Here is an 18,251-nt window from a genome sequence, read left to right on the forward strand (position 1 = left end):
AGGGTACTGCATTCTCTTGTAGATCTGTTTAAAAAGTTAAAAATGAGTGTTCAGTGAACGAATGGTGATCTTGGATTGTTAACTTTATTTCCCACATTCTTAGCATATTCATCTATAAAATGTGGGCAAAAATCCTTCCAGATCACAGAGCTATTAAAAATGATATGATAAATAATGAAAAGTTTTGAAAATGCTGACTTATACTCTCCCAAGTGTCTGATTCTTCCTGTCTTCTTACCATGGTTATTTGTCAGCTTTACTAGAGACTTCTTGAAAGCAGGAGTTATGTCTGATTTATATCTGTATCCCTCAAGGAGCCTAGCACAGAGTAGATTCTCAGCATGGGAAAAGTATGCATAAAACAGGCGGAATAAAAGTGTGAAAAGTCAGCCAGCCATTAGTGATGTGAGTGGAGAACTCTCCATTTGCTGCCCCCCACCCCAGGAACTGATTTATTTGGATCCAACTTTAAAAGGGGAAAGTTTTTTACTTGAAAGTTTAAGACAAAGTGGTCAAGTAATTCCTGAACATATCTAACCTTAAGATCTTCTGTGCTAACAGTGGAGAAGAGTGGGTGCCTTCATTCTCTTGTTGGCATCATATTTGCTTTGAGAGACGTTCCCTTTCTCAGAGGACCATATGGAAAGCAAATGATGTCAAAAATGAATCACAGTAAAGGAGAAGAAAGAAGACAGGGATTATCCATCTCAAAAAGAATTCCACACGTAGGCAAGTAAATGTAATAACTTTATTGGATTTCTAAATATAATAAAGTAGTTGCAATTCTTTTACAGAAAAAAAGGAATATGATTTTCATATTTATTCTTATAGAGCATTGGAAAAACATAATTGATAGGAAAAAATTGATAGAAGGTAAATAGAAACATGATTTAATATAGTTGGTAATGTATAAAAACAAAAGAAAATAACCCAAATCACTTGCTTATAACAGGTTTTATTCTCTTATTTTCATAAGGAACCACGAGGGCTATTTTGGATATGTCAGTGATGGTTCATGATGTAGTGGAGAGATGCAATTTGCTAAGAATAAAAAAGAGAAATCTGTATTTTGGGAATACCATGGTTCTGTCAGTATCATACATGTGAAAAAAGGCCTATTCCCTATATGTTTTGTGTGTGTGTGTGTGTGTGTGTGTGGCTTTCCCTAAGTCAGAGAATGTTATTCAGACTCGCAGCTGATCATGGTGGGTCTATGATTGTATTTAGTTAGTAGGAAGTTCTTGTTCTTTGACACATTTAGCACAGAGAAAACCTGGTTTCTCCCCCTTTTCCCTTGATCTGTCTACTTGTAAGTACCATTTAACATTACATAAAACTCTCTCATAGTCACAATCAGATTGAAACCTGGAGCAAAGCCATGCTGCCTCTTTCCCAGTCCATCTTGTTTCCAAGGAGGAAAAACTCTGTAGTATCCCAATGCCCCTTTTGACATCACACAGAGATTGAACTCTTATCTAGTACTAACATCTGATTCTCTAAAAAAAAGAAAGAAAATGACTAGTGTTGAAACTGAATACAGTAAAAATGGAACAAGAACATCACCAGGAAGGGTAGACAGTTTTAGTGAAGAGTATCACTTTTTCCAAGAAGACAAGTGGTCTCATAAAGTGATAACTAAGGAAGGGTGGTCCACACTCTGGAAATTATGAAACCATGATCCGTTCCACCCTCCTCCCTAGTTTAAGTAGTGGAGCCCCTTAGATGGAAAGCAGAATGGTGGCTGACTTCAAGGGCATGGGAAGCATCTTCTACTGCTTGTCCCCCTTTACTTCCATTTGGTGAAACTAGGTGGCATAGGAGACAACTTTGTGACCAAGAGGATGCCAAGAGCTTCCTTGGGGAAAGGCTAAATGGAGGTATCCTGCCTTCCCAAAGCAGAGGCAGAATCAAGTGAATGTGGAGCCAACTGACTTGGGAAGAGAGCGACTTGGCAAGTGTAATTTGCCAGCTGGTTGAGTCAGACGACACATTGAGAAAGATCTTTTTTGGAAGCACGTCCTCCCTTCAACCCTTTTCCTAAAATCGTGCATAGTCTACCTCTTCCTATTTGTCCAGACCCTCTCCTATTGCCACACCTGGGTAAGAATCCAACTTTCTAGGCTGAGCTGCGGCTCCATCGACAATATCTACAGTTATAATGTCAGTGACAGAACCATGGAAACAAAAGCCATTAAATAACATGGGCTACTATTTTTAGGAGTCAAAGTAAAGATGCTCTAAGGATCTGGCAAGGGCCTTTGGCCCCCTGAGCCTCCAATTCTCAGAGCCAAGACTTTTCTTTAGTTTTCACTGATGTTATCCTGAGAGATAAAAGGAGAAGCAATGTGCTGACATGCTAAGCTCACCAATGCTTAGTTTATAAAACACACATATGACACACATCCTAATACAGACCCTGGCTCATTAATTCCCTTAAACAATTTTTTTCCTGACTAAATGTTCCAATTCCATAAAGCATAATATATTCCCTTGAAGTAGATACAGGAAACCTCAGCAATATGCCACCACCCAGTAGGATAAAAATATAAAGTGGCTGTATCAGCAAGGAATGCTCAGGGAATGTGCCTGCAGCCTGTTTCACGGTGCCACTTGGGAGGGGATATTGGAAACGAGGGACTTTGATTTGGCAAGGTTTCCTTATCTTAGCACCTACTCCTTTCGATGGTATGTTTTTGAAGGCTGCACGGTATGACTCTGGGTACCGTGTGTACATACATATGTAGGAATAACGTCTATGTTTCTCAGAATAGGCACTTTTTTGAAGGCAGTAAATCTAAAAGTAAAGTTAATAGAGCCTATATTTAGTGCTCATCTTCTCACTTTGCTGATGTGTATGCTGAACAGAAGATCACAGATTTGAGTCAGTCTCGCAAAGAGGCCGGAGTCGGCAAATGGCTATATTCAGAGCTGGGGAAGTCTTGCCAACTCAACTGTAGCTGTTAAAAGGCAGACTTGGAGAAGGTGCAATCGTTTTTCTCAAAGGTGACAGCACAGAAGGAGAAAAGCCTGTGACAAAGCCATGAAATAAAAGCTGGTGTGTATGGCTCAGAGAAAATTACTATCCTCCAGCTCTGCATCTTCATGTCACATCTACATCATGGCACAGATTTGCAACCCGAAAGTTCTTTCTTTTCCCTTCCTTTTTTGGGGGGGTGCATCTCATAATTGCACATATTCCCAGTAGAGAAAGAGACAGCCCCAAATCTGTTTAACTAATGATAAAGAATGATAAAGGTAAAGTTTAAAAGGCAAAACAAAACAAAAAAAGTAATTAATTGCATAGATACCAAGGCAAAAGTTCAATACTGCATCCTGCTGTGAAAGTTTTGCATTTAGTTTAAATTTTCACTGAAGGCACATTAAATCACATAATTTTATTCATGCTAAATAATCAGACAATCAATGCCATCTTTAATTCTATTTGCTTTTTCATATGTTTCCTGAAAATTAATGAGGACTACTTCAGATTTTTGGGGGGGAAATATTCTGACTTTGTTTAATAAGAAATAATTCTTGGAAAATTTGCTCATTAGCTTTCCCAAGAGAAAAAAATGGGTACTAAAAGGAAGAAAGTCATTTAAAAATGATTTTGCAACTAGTTAAATAGAAGCTAATGATGGGTGACAAGATTTAGTTTCCAGTGTCCTAAATCTCTTTCATCAAGGATACACCTCAGTTAAGATATTTCAGTTAAGTAAGAAGGCTGGTACGGTTTATCCCAGTTTCAACTTGCTACCCAGTGAGGAAGGTCCAAGGCACTTTAACACTTTTTGGCAATTTTGCCCCGATATGTTAATGTAATGACATTCATCTAAAAACTAAGCAGAAGGCATATAGGGTTAGTAAAATGCAAACACTGCCCAAATATCAACTCACCTTCTACTGTTTGAAAGTTAAAATATGAGGCCATTCCTATTGTTGGCATTTGAATGATAAAATCCCTTTTCCTCGCAAAGTCTGTGTTTGAAGGAATGAAGCATGTTGGCAGATACATCATAACCTGGCTAAGCTATTCGCCTACTTCTGGTTTACAATTACTAAGTGATCATCAACTGTCACCCAAAGAGAAAGAGAGATGAAAAGAAACTGGATTTTTTTCCTTTATATTTGTCTCCCAAGAATGAAGAAAAATGGAGACATACATCCAGGAAAACCTAGCTCTCCCCCTTGTGCACTTTCTAAACTAGCTCAGAAATGGAGTGAAATAATTTGGTGAGGGAAGACATTCAGGCTTTAATATTTACTCCCTCGTGATGGGGGAAAAGGAGTCAAAAAAACAACTCATTCGTATGCCTCGGTAGGAAGCAAAGCAGGCACAGTACAAGGTGGCAACACAAATGCATCAAATAATAATCGCCCAAGAATAGTTCTTACCCTTTTCCCAACAGGTAGAAATATAAAGAGAGCCTCAAGCAGCAGAGATAAATACCTTAGTCTCCACCCTCACCTCAAATTGCTTTGGCATATTTTAAGAGATAAATGGATGCATACAAAATTTAAATAGCTTTTTCTTTTCTTTTTTAGCAGTCACTAAAATGGGTCAGGTCTAGGAATTATTAGTTTCTTGGCCTGAAAAATCCAAGTGTTTTAAAATAAGATTTCCTTTTTGAAGGATCAGCCTTCTTGGAAGATGTCTGCATGTGTGTGTGTGCATGTGTGTGTATGCGTGTGTGAGAGTGTGCGCCTGTGTGCAAGCACGTGCATGGATGAGCATTTTGAGGACAACACAATTGTATTTTCCCTAAGTATGGGGGGTAATATTGTGTGTAGTGGAGGAAGAAAAAAAATGCATTCATAATTTCCTTTACATTATGTAAAGATAAATCAGAGTTTGTGGCTCCCTGGATTTTTTTAAAGGGCTGCTTTTTCATATTCACAGCTTCACTGTCCTTTTATTCCCTCTAAGACAGCACAGTTTCTGCCCAAGTGAGTCTCGGCTCAGGTGTACTCACCCAGATAATTCTGATAAGTTCTCAGAATGCTGCTTCTGCTACTCCACTCCTGTAGTGGGGGTTATACCTGTTATTCTACGAGAAATCATTTTTCACTCTATCAGTCATCACATTAATCAAACCTCACAGCAAGATCAGCCACCTTTCCAGTGTCTAAATGTTGCCATCTCAGCCAAGGAGACTCGTCTGCTGGCCTCGCCGGCCCCACCTATATTTCCCAGGTGTGAAGACTGGAAAGGGGTGAGAGGCCATTTGTTATTTAACTTGGCCCTCATTAATCCCGGGGAATTCAGCAAAGGGATGATGAGAACAGCTTGATGGATGGAAGACTCTAGGGAGAGAAAATGCCTAGAAAGCTTATTAGATAAGCTCATTTTAAAGGTTCCCTGCAGTAGATTTAACTCAGATGAAGATATTTTTCAATCAGTGGACAGATTTTAACTTAAAACCAAACAACTATAATGAGAAATGGGAGGAACTAAAAACCCAAGAGCACATATCAAAAGGCACAGCTTCCTAAGGGATGCAGCTCAAGAGAAGGCATGCCCAGTTGTTGAAATGCCATGTAGAGCAGGCTCTAGCATATATACGCAGGCTTCCAAGTAAGTATGCTGGAAACAACATACTACCAAACACCTCATGATAGGCACACACAAATCACAAAACGACCACAGCTCGGTAAGCCCAGGCTATCAAATAGCAAAAGCAAAAGTCGCAAAAGCCAAGTCGCAGAGCGGCAGTCAATCCCATAGCCTTTGTTCACAGACATTTCAAGGTCAAGGTCGGTTGGCTGGCTCGGAAATGCCTGATGCTGTGACATATACTTGGTGGGCCTCGATAAATATGAACTGAGAGAAGAATATGCATTGTTTACCTACAGCAGTTCCTGACTCTGTGGGGCGTAAATCATAGCCCACAGGAGAATCGTCCTAAGGGTCAAGTCACTTCTGCATGCCACTGGATTCTGAATGACATGGTCTTGGTTGATAAACAGAACCTCACAGTTCCAGAGAGTTTTTCAGTTAATGTAAAGTAAACCATGGTCTCTGGGGAAATTTGCTGCAGTGTACTTCAGTGCCACAGTGTTTGTTCTTAGCAGTGGCCCTTCCTCACCGGCTCCATCACACTGCCAATCAGAATACCTAGTAGTTTCCCACAAGATGACACAGAAAATGCATGCAAGCTCTAAATGATCTCAAACACCACAGTACACACATGGCTCTGCCACCTGATAGCTGAGTAACCTATGTGAATTTCCTTGGATGCCCTCAAACAGGGGGCACGGTGGTCTGTGAGAAGCATACAGCGTGCTCTGAGGTATTTTGTGCCCTGAGAGCGGCCACTGGAGAGAGCACTGGACTTGCAAGACCTGGGTATGTCCCCAAATCTACCACTTACCAGCTCTATCGCTTTTGGCAAGTCACTTAACAATTCTGAGCCTCAGCTTTCTCTTCTAGGATAGGGCTATTAATAACCTTCCTCCCAGGGCTGTTTTATGTGTGAAAGCAGTTCGTAAGCTCTCTTAGGAATTATTATTTCAGAGCTCAGAAAGCCACCTCCAAGTCCTGCCCAGGAGCCTGATGACAGGTTCTGCCGATAGGACTCTGGTATTTAAGGCTGGGATAGAAGGGCTGCAAGCCTTGTCCTCCCAAAGACCAAGGAATGGTATTGACACTAAATAGTAACTCGGGACAATATGGAAAGAATGTATAAATTTCTATGTAAAATCATGACATAATGTAACCTCCTTCCTTTCACAGACGACAACTGGCCAGAGGTGATGCATTTCAATAGAACCAGTATTTTCTGCTTTTGACGTTTTCCTTGTTAGAAGTGGAGATCACACGCTGACATTTCCCAACATTTTAAGGTCATTATCAGCAGAATGAATAACAGGAGAGGGTTTCATGTGTTAGTTACTGGTGGAAGGCATGAAGCTATAGAACAACGGTCAGAACAGTTTGTCTTTTGAATAAGAAAGTAAACACAGCAACCCCAAACTCATACTCTAAAACCTAACCCTCAGAAAACCCTTCAGACTATTTTTAAGGATGTTTAAAGGTTTTTATAATCTTCAGCTAAAACAAAAATCAAAGTTTATTCTTTGTAATGTGTTGCCAAAAGCAAAATATATTTGGAAGGAAAACAGAGGGAGGAAGCGACATTTTATTATGTACTAAAGATTAATTTTGTATGGCACCAAGGAGCACCTAAGCCCAGAAGGCTGTTTCTGGGAGCTTGGAACAAAGCATGATGGAGGAAATGGAAGAGCTTAAGAAGTAATGAGCTCCTTGATGCAGGTGATGCTTAAGCAGAGTCTGGATTATCACTTAGCAAGAAATCTATAAGGGAATTTTAACACCAAGTGGAATAGATGAATGTGGAGTCCTTTCCAATTGTGGACCTAGAAGTAATAGGAAAATAGAGGTGTCCTGCTCATTGCCTTGTGGGATCAAAAGATAGGGGTGTTTGGTGCAACAGTGGAGTACAGAATTATGAGCCAATGCAAATGTGCATTTTGTATGTTATCAAAAAAGATTCCTGTTGATACTGTATGGGTTGGATTATAATTTGACAACTTATCCCATCTTACATTTACATAGAGATGAAAATGCAAATTCAATCAATCTTGCTCTATGCTTTTCCCTTCTCACTGACCTTGAATATCTGGAAGCGTTTTCTCCTGTGAAGGACATTCCAGAATCTGTGATACTTAAAGCAGGTCTTCTCTGAACATAACCTATGCTTTCCTTTTGTTTCTGGTGCCGTCAATGTTCTTCTCTAAACTTCTAAATCAAGCCAGTGAACCAAGATTCCTTAACAAAGTTCACTCTTCCATGAAGCCTTACTGATACCACTGGGGAGAATTACTTTTCCTGAAGCTATATTCCTTCCTGTGGAGTGCAGACTGAACCTATTTGATTTTACTGCAGTTAGCTTCAATCAAAGTTACTTAGGGGCTGATTCTCTTAAAGTGATTATTACATTGAAGAGATGAGTAAGGGGTAAAGATGTTAGAAAGACAAAAGTATAGAGAAAACATGGACTCCTAAGGGTAGTTCTTAACTGATCAAGTAGGGAAGCTGCTCACTTGGTCTAGAGTGCAACATCTATAGGTACTAACATTTGAGCCCAGAAGAATGAAAGCAAATCTCAAAACCCAACCAGCCAGAAATATTTATGTGGAACCTGTAAAGAGCCCAGGACTCCTTTTGTGTATTCAGTATGGGAACATGGACAAGAAATGTCTTATTCTTGAGAAGACAAGAACAAAGGGAAAGGGTTGAAGAGAATTTATGAACATTGACCAAGAAGTGGGAGTCTTATGGATGACATATATACTAAATAGCTCACTTCCTCTTTTGACTTTTTGGTAACAACAAAAACAGTAAAGGACATAGTGTAAGAGGACTGTTTTGCACACATGGGAGATCTATCCTCATCAAGCTTTCACTCTCCTGGGTCTGAGTCCTTGGGGGAAGTTTACACATCGAATATCAGTTTCCTTTGGATGACTCCAATTCCACTTACTTCCAACCCTGAAGAAAGTGTTTTTACCTAGCCTGACCCAAAGTGCTGGCCACATTTCACCAAGTAGATTGAAACAAAATTAGAAAATATTGTTGGGTCCAACTGTTCAAAGGAGAAGCAAGAGGGTGATTGGACTTGATACCATGTCAATCAATGAGGAAAAGTTGAAAGAGTTAGTGATATCTGACCTAGAGGCAACCATTTAGACATTAGACATTAGACTCCTTGTGCATAGCTCCAGAGCCAGAGTTTTGTTTAACACGGAAGAACTTTTGTAGAAAAAAGCTGCCCCAATGGTAGAAGGGACTGCCATGAATACTACTACATACTAGCCAGCTTTAAGAAGATGTGAAATGGAGACTTGTCAGGAAAATAACAGGAGATTCAGATCCTTAAAGGACGCATGATTTGTCTAGGAACAGCACTGGGGCTTGGGGTCAGCTATAGCCCTCTACACTGGTGTAGAACACAAGATGACATAATGACACCTGTCTCAGTCTTGGTAGATCATTCTATTCCTGGGGTTGAACACTGAATTTAGAAGCTATGTTCAGTTCCAAGTTGATTGCATTTGTGGGTCATTTAATAAGACTTCTATTTGGGCCTATTAGGTAAATGTCTAACAGAGTTAGATGAATGATGTTTTCTCTTGACCATAAGTGAATAAGTATCCTGGAAAAAGTAGCAAGCACACAGTAGGGAAGGATTAATGTAACCATCTTAAGGTATTACAAAAGAATTAGCTATCGGTTTCCCTCATCTTTCTAGTATACATAACATTTTGCTTGTAGAATCCTACAAAATCTGTGCTATAACAAGGGCTAGGATAAGAGATATTTATTAGTGTGGTTAGAAACTGCTGTAAATTAAGTAACAATCAGGAATAAAGAGCTAAGATTTTAGTAATTTTTTTTTTGTAACTTCATGGGAGAAAAGTCAATGAGTTTAATAAAATGCATCTTCCACACAACTTCCCACAAAATAAGCCACATGCATGTTGGATAACAAAATTATAGAGTCTACAACTTTTTGCACAGGGTCCAGGAAAATAAAAGAGGTAAAGGAGTAAGTGTCTTTCTATATTGAAGGAAAAATATGCCATTTTATATTTCTTCTTCTTTGAACTTAGTAAGCTAAAGTTAGTTTTCTGTGCTTGTAACTAAAAAGGAAAAAAGCAGTACAAATTAATTCTAGCATGGCTGTTTAGGCAGGGCCTTACAGGACGTGGATGACTGGATTTGAACAAGAGGCCCACAGACCAAAACAACGCCTGCTTACTGTGCTCACCAAGTAAGTACATCAGAAGGGATGAAATACTGAATGTGTGAAAATAGAAACCTCTAACCTTCAGAGATGCTTAGGGTGTAGTACAGCTTAACTAAGACTACGTAAGAATATGCATTGCCATCTGTCACAAAGAGAACGAGCTATGGCCCTCTCACAGAGGGATGAAATGACATGTATTATAAAAGTCTTGTGTAGTTATGGCCATGCCATGGGGCTGAGAAGCAGCTCACATTTTAATTCTCTCCTGACAAGGGAAAAATACATGGTTAGCCATAGTGATTTTTAAACACCTCATAAACTTGGAAATATAAATATTTTACTTGTTTAAAAAACTACAATTGCCAATCCTTAAAACCCTTATGAAAATTCTGAGTTACACTGTACAAGAATCTTATTGTTTAAATTGTGACCTGCCCCTTCTCTCAAATTCCTCCTTCCCCGCCAAAGCCCTCTCTTCTTGGAGACAGGTAAAAAAAAAAACCAACCAAACAAACAAAAACCCCAAAAATCTTCTGTCTGTTTATCAAAACAACACATTCACTGAGACTATCATTAATTCTCGGCCAATACATTTGTGTATTGAATTATGTATGTGTTAGTTATGCTTTTACTTTCCTCATATGTGACCCTCTATATAAAAAGGAAAATAAAGATCAACTTGTATAAAGCAGAAGGGCAGAAACCAAAAATAGAAATACAGTCCTAGAATTATAAGCTTTTTCTAAACAAATTTATAAAAAATGGACACGGAAGGCATGTTTTGATCAGTATTAGCCAGAGTTCAAAAGAATCTCAGACTCATTTTAAGACAATGTTTTACCGAAAGACCCAGATTGTTCTTCTCAGGTTGCTTTTTATAAACAGACTACAGGTCTGTAATCTGTGCTTCAGGAAAAACTCTGTTGCTGACCTACTCCCTGCAAAATACTGTGATTCAAGTATTAGGGTTTAATATTATTGTCATGGGAAAAATGCTGATATGTGTAAAAATTCCAGAAGGATAATAGCTTTCCCCTGCCGTAAGGAAAGCTCTCAAGTTTCATTGATCTAAAATAACATGCCACCACTTAAAAATATGATTGTTTTGTTGGTCAAGATGCTTTGGACTAAAAAAAATATCAACCTAATCTTAGAAAGATCACTTTGCCTATAGCTGGGAAAAGTAGGCCAGTCATAAAGGAATTTGCCAAGAACTCTGTGATCTGAGTCCCTGATGAAAACTCATTAAAATAAAACTGAAAGACTCTATTATCTCACCTCACTTTATGAATAAACACAATCTGGAAAAATAGGCACTTTTAAAGAAAGAATTGATGGATGACACATATATTTTGCGGTACAATTCTTCCTTTAATATGATCATAATTCCATATGGATTGTAATGCATTGATTTAACTTATTTATGAAAAGTCCAAGCACGATAACATTAATGAGTAGGAATGGGAAGGAATAAGTAGGGAGACAAGGGGTGGCGGGAGAGAGAGAGAGAGGAAGAACTCTCACCACGCCACACAGCTTTAATGAGATCACTTTTTAAAGGTTGAAATAATAAGTGAACTAAACAACAGCTTCATGAGAAAAGTTATCCGTCAAGGAAATAACTTGACCTGAAATGTTCATGATTGCACCATAATAATGACTCAGAACCAAGATCCTCAACTTGTTCTGTACACTATTAAATTAGAAAAAAAAAACAAACAAAAAATTGTGGCAATTAAAAAAAAAGTGGACATGCCGAATAGATGTTAAAGGCTCAAGTGGAAGTCTGTCTTCCTTATCTAACTAAAATGAGAGTAAGACTGCTAAGTCACTAACAACACCCAAGACATCACCTTGTGGCATAAGAATGTTTACCTAATTGAGGAATCCGTAAGGTACTTCTAAGAGATGGCGAGAACAGAAATACTGTTAGAATACATTAAGATGAAGAGTTCAGATTTCTCTGGATTTTGACTTTTTGATAAGTATATCTTGGAGATTTGGGGATGGTTATTTAAGTGACAGACTCTTCAGTGGAGCATTCATAGTAGTGTAAAGATTCTTTAAAAATAAGGCACAAATACATGTTGCTCTCTGATTGTCTCCCATGAAAGTGCACCAAAAGAGCGATCTCAGGAAATGAACTTGAGGCACATTTTGCAGAGGTATATCTTTTCCAGCCTCCTGGTTTCCTACAGATGGCTAAAGCATGGTATGGAACATGCTGTCATATTTCATTCATAACACACATGTACTGTAGCTCTAGGCAACAGATGGACAATCGCTTGTTTAAACTACAAATGTGAAATACTAAGGTAGAATAGCAATATTTCTAGAAATGTATATGGAAAAAAAGCCTTTCCAAGCCAAGAGGAATGGTGAGAGGCTGTGAGGTTACATCAGTGTTTCCCTGATCTCCCTGGCAGCTGCCATAACTTCCCCAACACCCTGCAAAATTTGATAATGGAGGGATCAAGGGGCAGCCGACACAGATTTGACAAGAGAAGCCCAAACCATATCAAATAGAAATAACACTGTTACTCCTGGCTGGTTCACATTAATAGGATTTTTACTAACTAGGAAAACTGTTGGAAGTTGTGTTTTCAGAGTCCTGTCTATATTCCATAAACCCTCTATTATAGCCCCATGGTAAAATGCTCTTTTTTTCCCCCTGGGACCCAAATATAAAACACTTGAGAGTTTTATATGCTTGAAACATCATCACAAACATCTCTGCAGAATCTTTCACAGTGAGAAAACAATTATACTGCTGATATCTCCACTGTATTAATCAGCATACACTCAATGTAGTAATTTTGATCAGAGAAGTTGCTCTTACAGAAACTATTTGTTAATGAAAGAAGAAAGAACCCACATCTTTGAGCTGCAGAGGTGTTCAGGATCTCAAAGTCTTGATGCACTTTGCTGGGACACATGACTTATTTTTGAGTTTTAAAGGCCGATTTGTTTGCAGATGAGTCTCCACACTGAGTCGCCATGAGCTGGAGATCCCGGCAATGGAGAAATCTAACTGTGAAACGGTCTGCAGAGCCCAAGACACAGTGGGTTTCTTTTTCCTTTTCCATGTCTCTCATGTTACATAAAATTACCAAATATTTGTGTTCTTGACAATTTTTTTTAAAGCCAGTATATTTTTAGTATATTTTTACAAACTTTCTCTTATAGACTCTATGATTCTTTTCTATTATTTATGTATTTAAATGATTAACAATCAAGACAATATATCAAAAGACAGTAGAATTATAATCCTTAAGGTATTAGGTCTTTATATCTCTGTTATAGGCAAAATTTCATGTAGCTAAAACAGTAAAATGTGATTTGGCATTGCTGACACCAAATGATTAATAGAAGATAAGAAAGCAATATAAATCATATATTTAAGAAATCCTGAAATAAAATATTTTAGGATCCTTTCCTTATTATACCTTGTGAAAGAAAAAAAAATCTAAATCTAAATATCTATATATGTAGGTGTGCACATTCATTATTATAAAAGTATGATAAGTCTATATTAAAAAGAGATTTACTTTAAAAATCTTTGGTAAAGATACTCTGAGGTTATGTGATAAAAATGCACTATAAAGATTGTAAGCAAGCAGTATTCTGGCAATGCCACAGTGAGGGGTCTGTGAAAGCATTTTTTTATAACTCTCTCTTTTTTTTGGCATGTAAACATTCAGTTACATAAGGACTTAAATGTAACAAACAAGTAGAATGTTATTGCATTTTTGTAGTATAAATATTTCGTAAATTCTCCCTCCTTTGGCAAAATTCATACTAATAGGACTGCACTTTAAGAGATAAAATCTATCTCTCAATAAACTGGGCTCTTTGCTTTTGACAAAAAGACAATTTCCCCCCAAGTATTTCATAGAAAACAAGTTACTGAAACAATTCAAGCAGATTATATTATCATTATCACCTCAGTTGTCTAATAGTCAGTATTCTTTGAGATCATCAGCATGGTCTGGCCTTTCATTTGGAAGACAGAAATTCAGAGATACAGGTGCCATTGTATCCTAAAATTCACATGCTGCCCGAAGTGGACCCCCTGTATTTCACATTATGAGAAATGTGAGGTCAAGGATAAGGGCAGCAAGGTAAGGAAAGGACAGTGGTCAAAGGACCCTTTGAAAAGCTGTAACTGTGGTGGTTCTAAAACAAAACCGTTTGGTGACCAAAGCAAATGAGCCACAGATTAACTCAGAAGAGCTATAAGCTTAAGAATTTCTTAGAGAAAAAAAAAAAAAAAATCAACCACCTTTATGATTATCCCTACTAAAGTAAAATAAATTTAATTGGGACTCTTGAGGCCTGGGTTGCAATTCAAAACACGCACAATTTTTCATTTCTGAGAGTTAAAATTAAAAATTAGAAACAAAAGTCAGACTAGAAAACTTTATCACTTTCTAATCATGAAAAATATCTGCGGAATCAGGGAAGGGTATACAGGGGAATGTAGCTATATTTGTTATATTTGATTTCTTAAACTGGGTGGCACAGAGATTCATTATATTATCATTTATATTTTTGTGTATATTTAAAATACTTCATAATTTAAAAGTATATACTTGTGAAAAATTTGAAGAAAGTTTTAACTAATCTTAATCCAAGATACTTAATTAGTTTACAAAACGGTAACCTGCTACTAAGAGAAGTGCCCTTCCTTAAAAGAAACATGTTAAAACGTAATAAAGTATATGTGGTCCTGGAGCTGGCAAGCAAGCATTTCACTGCCCAATAAGAGTTTGAATAAAGATTCTAGGCAGAGACTCTGCATATTTTTAGCTCAAAAAGGCAATTTTTTTTCAGTGATTGTCTTTGTAAGTGTGGTGTAAATGTCACATCGATGATATGAAAATGTCTTCTGCAGTATGTAATTTGAGTTGCAGAAGGATTATAAGAATAATGAGACTGTGGTTTCACAATCTTTTCAAGCTTTCCTGTCTTTTTAAAGTAAACTACACAAAACGAACACAATTTTATGTGCCCTGATTTGCAACTGTCAGGCAAAAGGGACCTGGGCCTGGAAAACAAAAATTTTAACTGCTCTTTATAGCTATTTTCCTCTAGAGAAAAAGTCAATTTTGGTACTTGTGTTTGGATATTTTTTAAAAATGGCAATATTTCTGACATGAAAAGCGAAACAGTATTGGAAATGTTATATTCTAGAGAAAACCAAGTTTGTCCATATTATTATGTCCAGGTAGCATGGAAAAGGAAAATCTTAAGATAATATTTTGGGGTAATAATGAGTTTTTCAAATATAACCCCAAAATGCTTTATCCAGCATACCCTATCTGTAATTTCTTTAGAAAAATATTGAAGTTTGGTTCTCTCTCACCAGTATCTGTTTTCAAATGAGCCCCAAACACTGGTCATTATAGATTTTGAATTAGGATGGCTGCAAATTCAATGTGAGCTTCTTTTAACCTATGTAATTTACAGCTTAAATTCTTTATAGCCTGACATATAATTGTGCATGTTTTTTCCCCAAGGGACATGACTAGTTTAGAGCAACAGAAAGATCTATTTTTCAATACACAGAAAAAGAATGGCTATCTTTTATGCTTACTGGCAATGTGGAAGTGATAGGATGGAGCCTTCAAGCCTAAAAGCACCTGTGAGTTGGCAAACTCACCCAGGAAAAGCTGTGTGACAGCAAATACCACACTAAAAAAAGCCATTCAACCAGATGAAAAGTGAGACAAACATAGGGATTAAAAGTTAAAGGAATGCAGAAGTGAATGGGATGGAGCATAATCCGTGCAAAAATGTGCAAGTCCTTGGGAACAAAGGCCCATCAAGGTCCTACATGATTAAATGTGAAATGTGTATTTGGTAAGAACTTTAAAAAATCTCATACTCTATGTGTTTCTAAAGAAAGGTTAATAGTGGATGAAGTAGAGACCATCCCATAGCTTGATTGCCTTTCCTCTCTTTTCCTATTTCTCTTCTTATATTTTTCTTGTGTTTCATCCTTCTCAGAGCCACCAACTAACCGCTAAATAGGTGACTGGATTTAAAGGTCAGTGCTAGCCTTGGCGGTCAACACCCTGATGCGGGCAGAGTTGCAGGTCTTGCAGAGGATGTGTCCATCCAAAGGGTAGCAGCCTTGGTTATCTCCTTCAGACAGGAGACCACCACAATCCTGGAAGAAGGAAGACAGATGGAAAGGATATCAGTGAAAATGGAAACAAATTCCTTTGCTTTCCATTCAAGGCTTCCATAATGAGGCCAACTACTACCTTTCCTCTTCATACACCACCAACCCCTTCAAATCCTTCTGCAGGATATAACATGGTATGTCCTGCATTAAGCTTAAGTAAAGACTGGGGACATCAATATGAACAGGGTGAAATGACCCTCCTGAGATCACTTAATGGGAAATAAAGGTACAGGAAAGGAAGAACCTGAGGGTCTAGGCTCCCAAGTAGTAGTTTTGCTCCCCTCACCCAAACAACAAGAACAAGCACAAGAGAAAATAAAACAAGAATAGATCCCAAATCATTAATTCATCTTTGCCATTTATCATTCATTTAAAGATCTCTCAAAAGTAATATACAGGTGCAGGGACAGAATCTCCTGGTAATTCCAGGGCAGAAGCTAAGTTGTAGAGTGACTCCTGCTAAGCAGAAGGGTCACCAACGGGCTCTACTTACTTATTCCAACTTTAGAAAGAAAATAAAATCTTAAGGTTTGGGGGCAGGGGGTGGAGGGAAATGACCTGCTGTACTTCCTAAAGGATACAGCACAGAGGAGAGGACACTGTTTCTCTTTAGTCATAAAACCTAGTGTAAAAGCTGGAAGTCTTTTATTCTCTTTGCTCATGTGAAGGTCAGAGAGAGGCATGTAGGGCCAAACAAAGCACACTGCATGAAACAGGTGGTCGTTACAGCTCAGGCGGTGAATGGAATGACTGCAGTCCTGGAGAGCAGGGGCCACACTGCCAACCCCACCAGCCTGCGTCTTGGGAAAATCTCCTCTTGGGACTAGAAGAGACAATCTCATGAGGATGTGGTAATAAAGAAGTTCATACTATCTCTCGCAGACAGCTAATGCTAACTGCTGCACTCAGAAGAGCTGGTAGAAAACAAGAAAAGTGCTTTCAAAGAGGGGCTCTGGGCTTCCCTGGTGGCACAGTGGTTGAGAGTCCGCCTGCTGATGCAGGGGACACGGGCTCGTGTTCCAGTCCAGGAAGATCCCACATGCCGCGGAACAGCTGGGCCCGTGAGCCATGGCCACTGAGCCTGCGCGTCCGGAGCCTGTGCTCCACAACGGGAGAGCCCACAACAGTGAGAGGCCCACGTACCGGAAAAAATAAAAAAAAATAAATAAATAAAATAAAAAAAGAGGGGATCTGGGTAAGTCATAGGACGAGGATAAGAAAATGTTTTAAAATCATTCTCTGAATGTTTTTATACCTTTTCATACCCAGATTAGAGGAGAAAGACTTGCTGCCCTTTGCTGTATAAATGAAGACATGGCCCTCGGGCAAGAGGCTTCCCTTGTTACTTCAAGCCTGGATTACAGGCCTCTTGTAAAACACGAGTCCCGTGAACACAGACACTAGGGGCTCCCCCAGATTTAATAATTGCTATATTTATGAAAATTCGGCTCTAGTGGGCCTGGCAGGGTGAGGGGGCACTGACCACAGACCTCACACCGGTAGCAGTGAACATGGAAATCGCGATCCAGAGCCACAATCCGGACAGTCTCTTCCTGGCCGGGGGCTGGCATGATAGGCTCCTTGCACACAGAACAGCGGGGGGCAAACTTCCTGAAAATGGAGAGATAGTTCTGGTTAGATACTGAGCATAGACACTGGCAAAAAAGATGAGACTTGGAGGTGAAAAGAAAAGAGCCAGGACACCTGGTCTGCTGTCTTGTGTGACCTTGAGCAAGTCACTTTCCTTGAGTCGGCTTCCTCAGCTTAAAATAAGAGACTCACACTTGGTGACTGTTGAGGTCCTTCTAGATGATAAGTACCATGATATTTGGTGAGGTAGGGGAGTGAGTGTGTGAACTGCTTCTGCATGAAGAGCTACCGTGGCGTGGGATTCACCTGTGATCGCAAACACAAACCCTGGGCTTGGGCAGGTCAGCCAGAGAGGCAAGGAGGCCCCTACTTGTTTCTGACTTCTGCTTCTAGACTTTTGTATGTGCTCCCCAGGCCCTACCCAAGTATCCCAAGTATCGGTAACTCTGTCTCATTCCCAATTATTAAGCCTCTTCTTTGAAATGTGTCTTGAATTCTAGGAATGAACACAAGAAACCTCAAATACGTATCTTTTCAAAGCAGCAGAGGTTAGCGAGTTTAAATACTCTTTATTCCAAACTTCCTATGGCCAAATCTGCACTTCTTATATCTTGGTTGTGTTAAACTTTTGTTTAAAAAGAAAAAAATTATAAAGCTGTCCAGTTCTCTATTCTTCAAAGGATTTTAGAACTTCCAAAGGG

At 38.8% G+C, this 18,251-nt stretch overlaps 1 protein-coding gene across 6 annotated transcripts in view; it reads right to left on the bottom strand.

The window, feature by feature from the left end:
- Window positions 1-745: 745 nt before the first annotated feature.
- The window catches only part of LPP (LIM domain containing preferred translocation partner in lipoma), a 709,708-nt gene continuing 692,202 nt past the window's right edge, over window positions 746-18,251 (bottom strand). For all 6 annotated transcript variants that reach the window (XM_082624540.1, XM_082624542.1, XM_082624541.1 and 3 more), the window contains 2 exons: window positions 17,451-17,571; window positions 746-15,942 (listed from right to left, as the gene is read on the bottom strand). In XM_082624540.1, coding sequence (XP_082480666.1) covers window positions 15,814-15,942; window positions 17,451-17,571 — 250 coding nt within the window. In that variant the 3' untranslated portion in view covers window positions 746-15,813. The remainder of the gene's footprint in view (window positions 15,943-17,450; window positions 17,572-18,251) is intronic.

Source organism: Mesoplodon mirus (assembly GCF_964341445.2).
Source record: "Mesoplodon mirus genome assembly, chromosome: 6".
In the NCBI taxonomy this organism is placed as follows: domain Eukaryota; kingdom Metazoa; phylum Chordata; class Mammalia; order Artiodactyla; family Ziphiidae; genus Mesoplodon; species Mesoplodon mirus.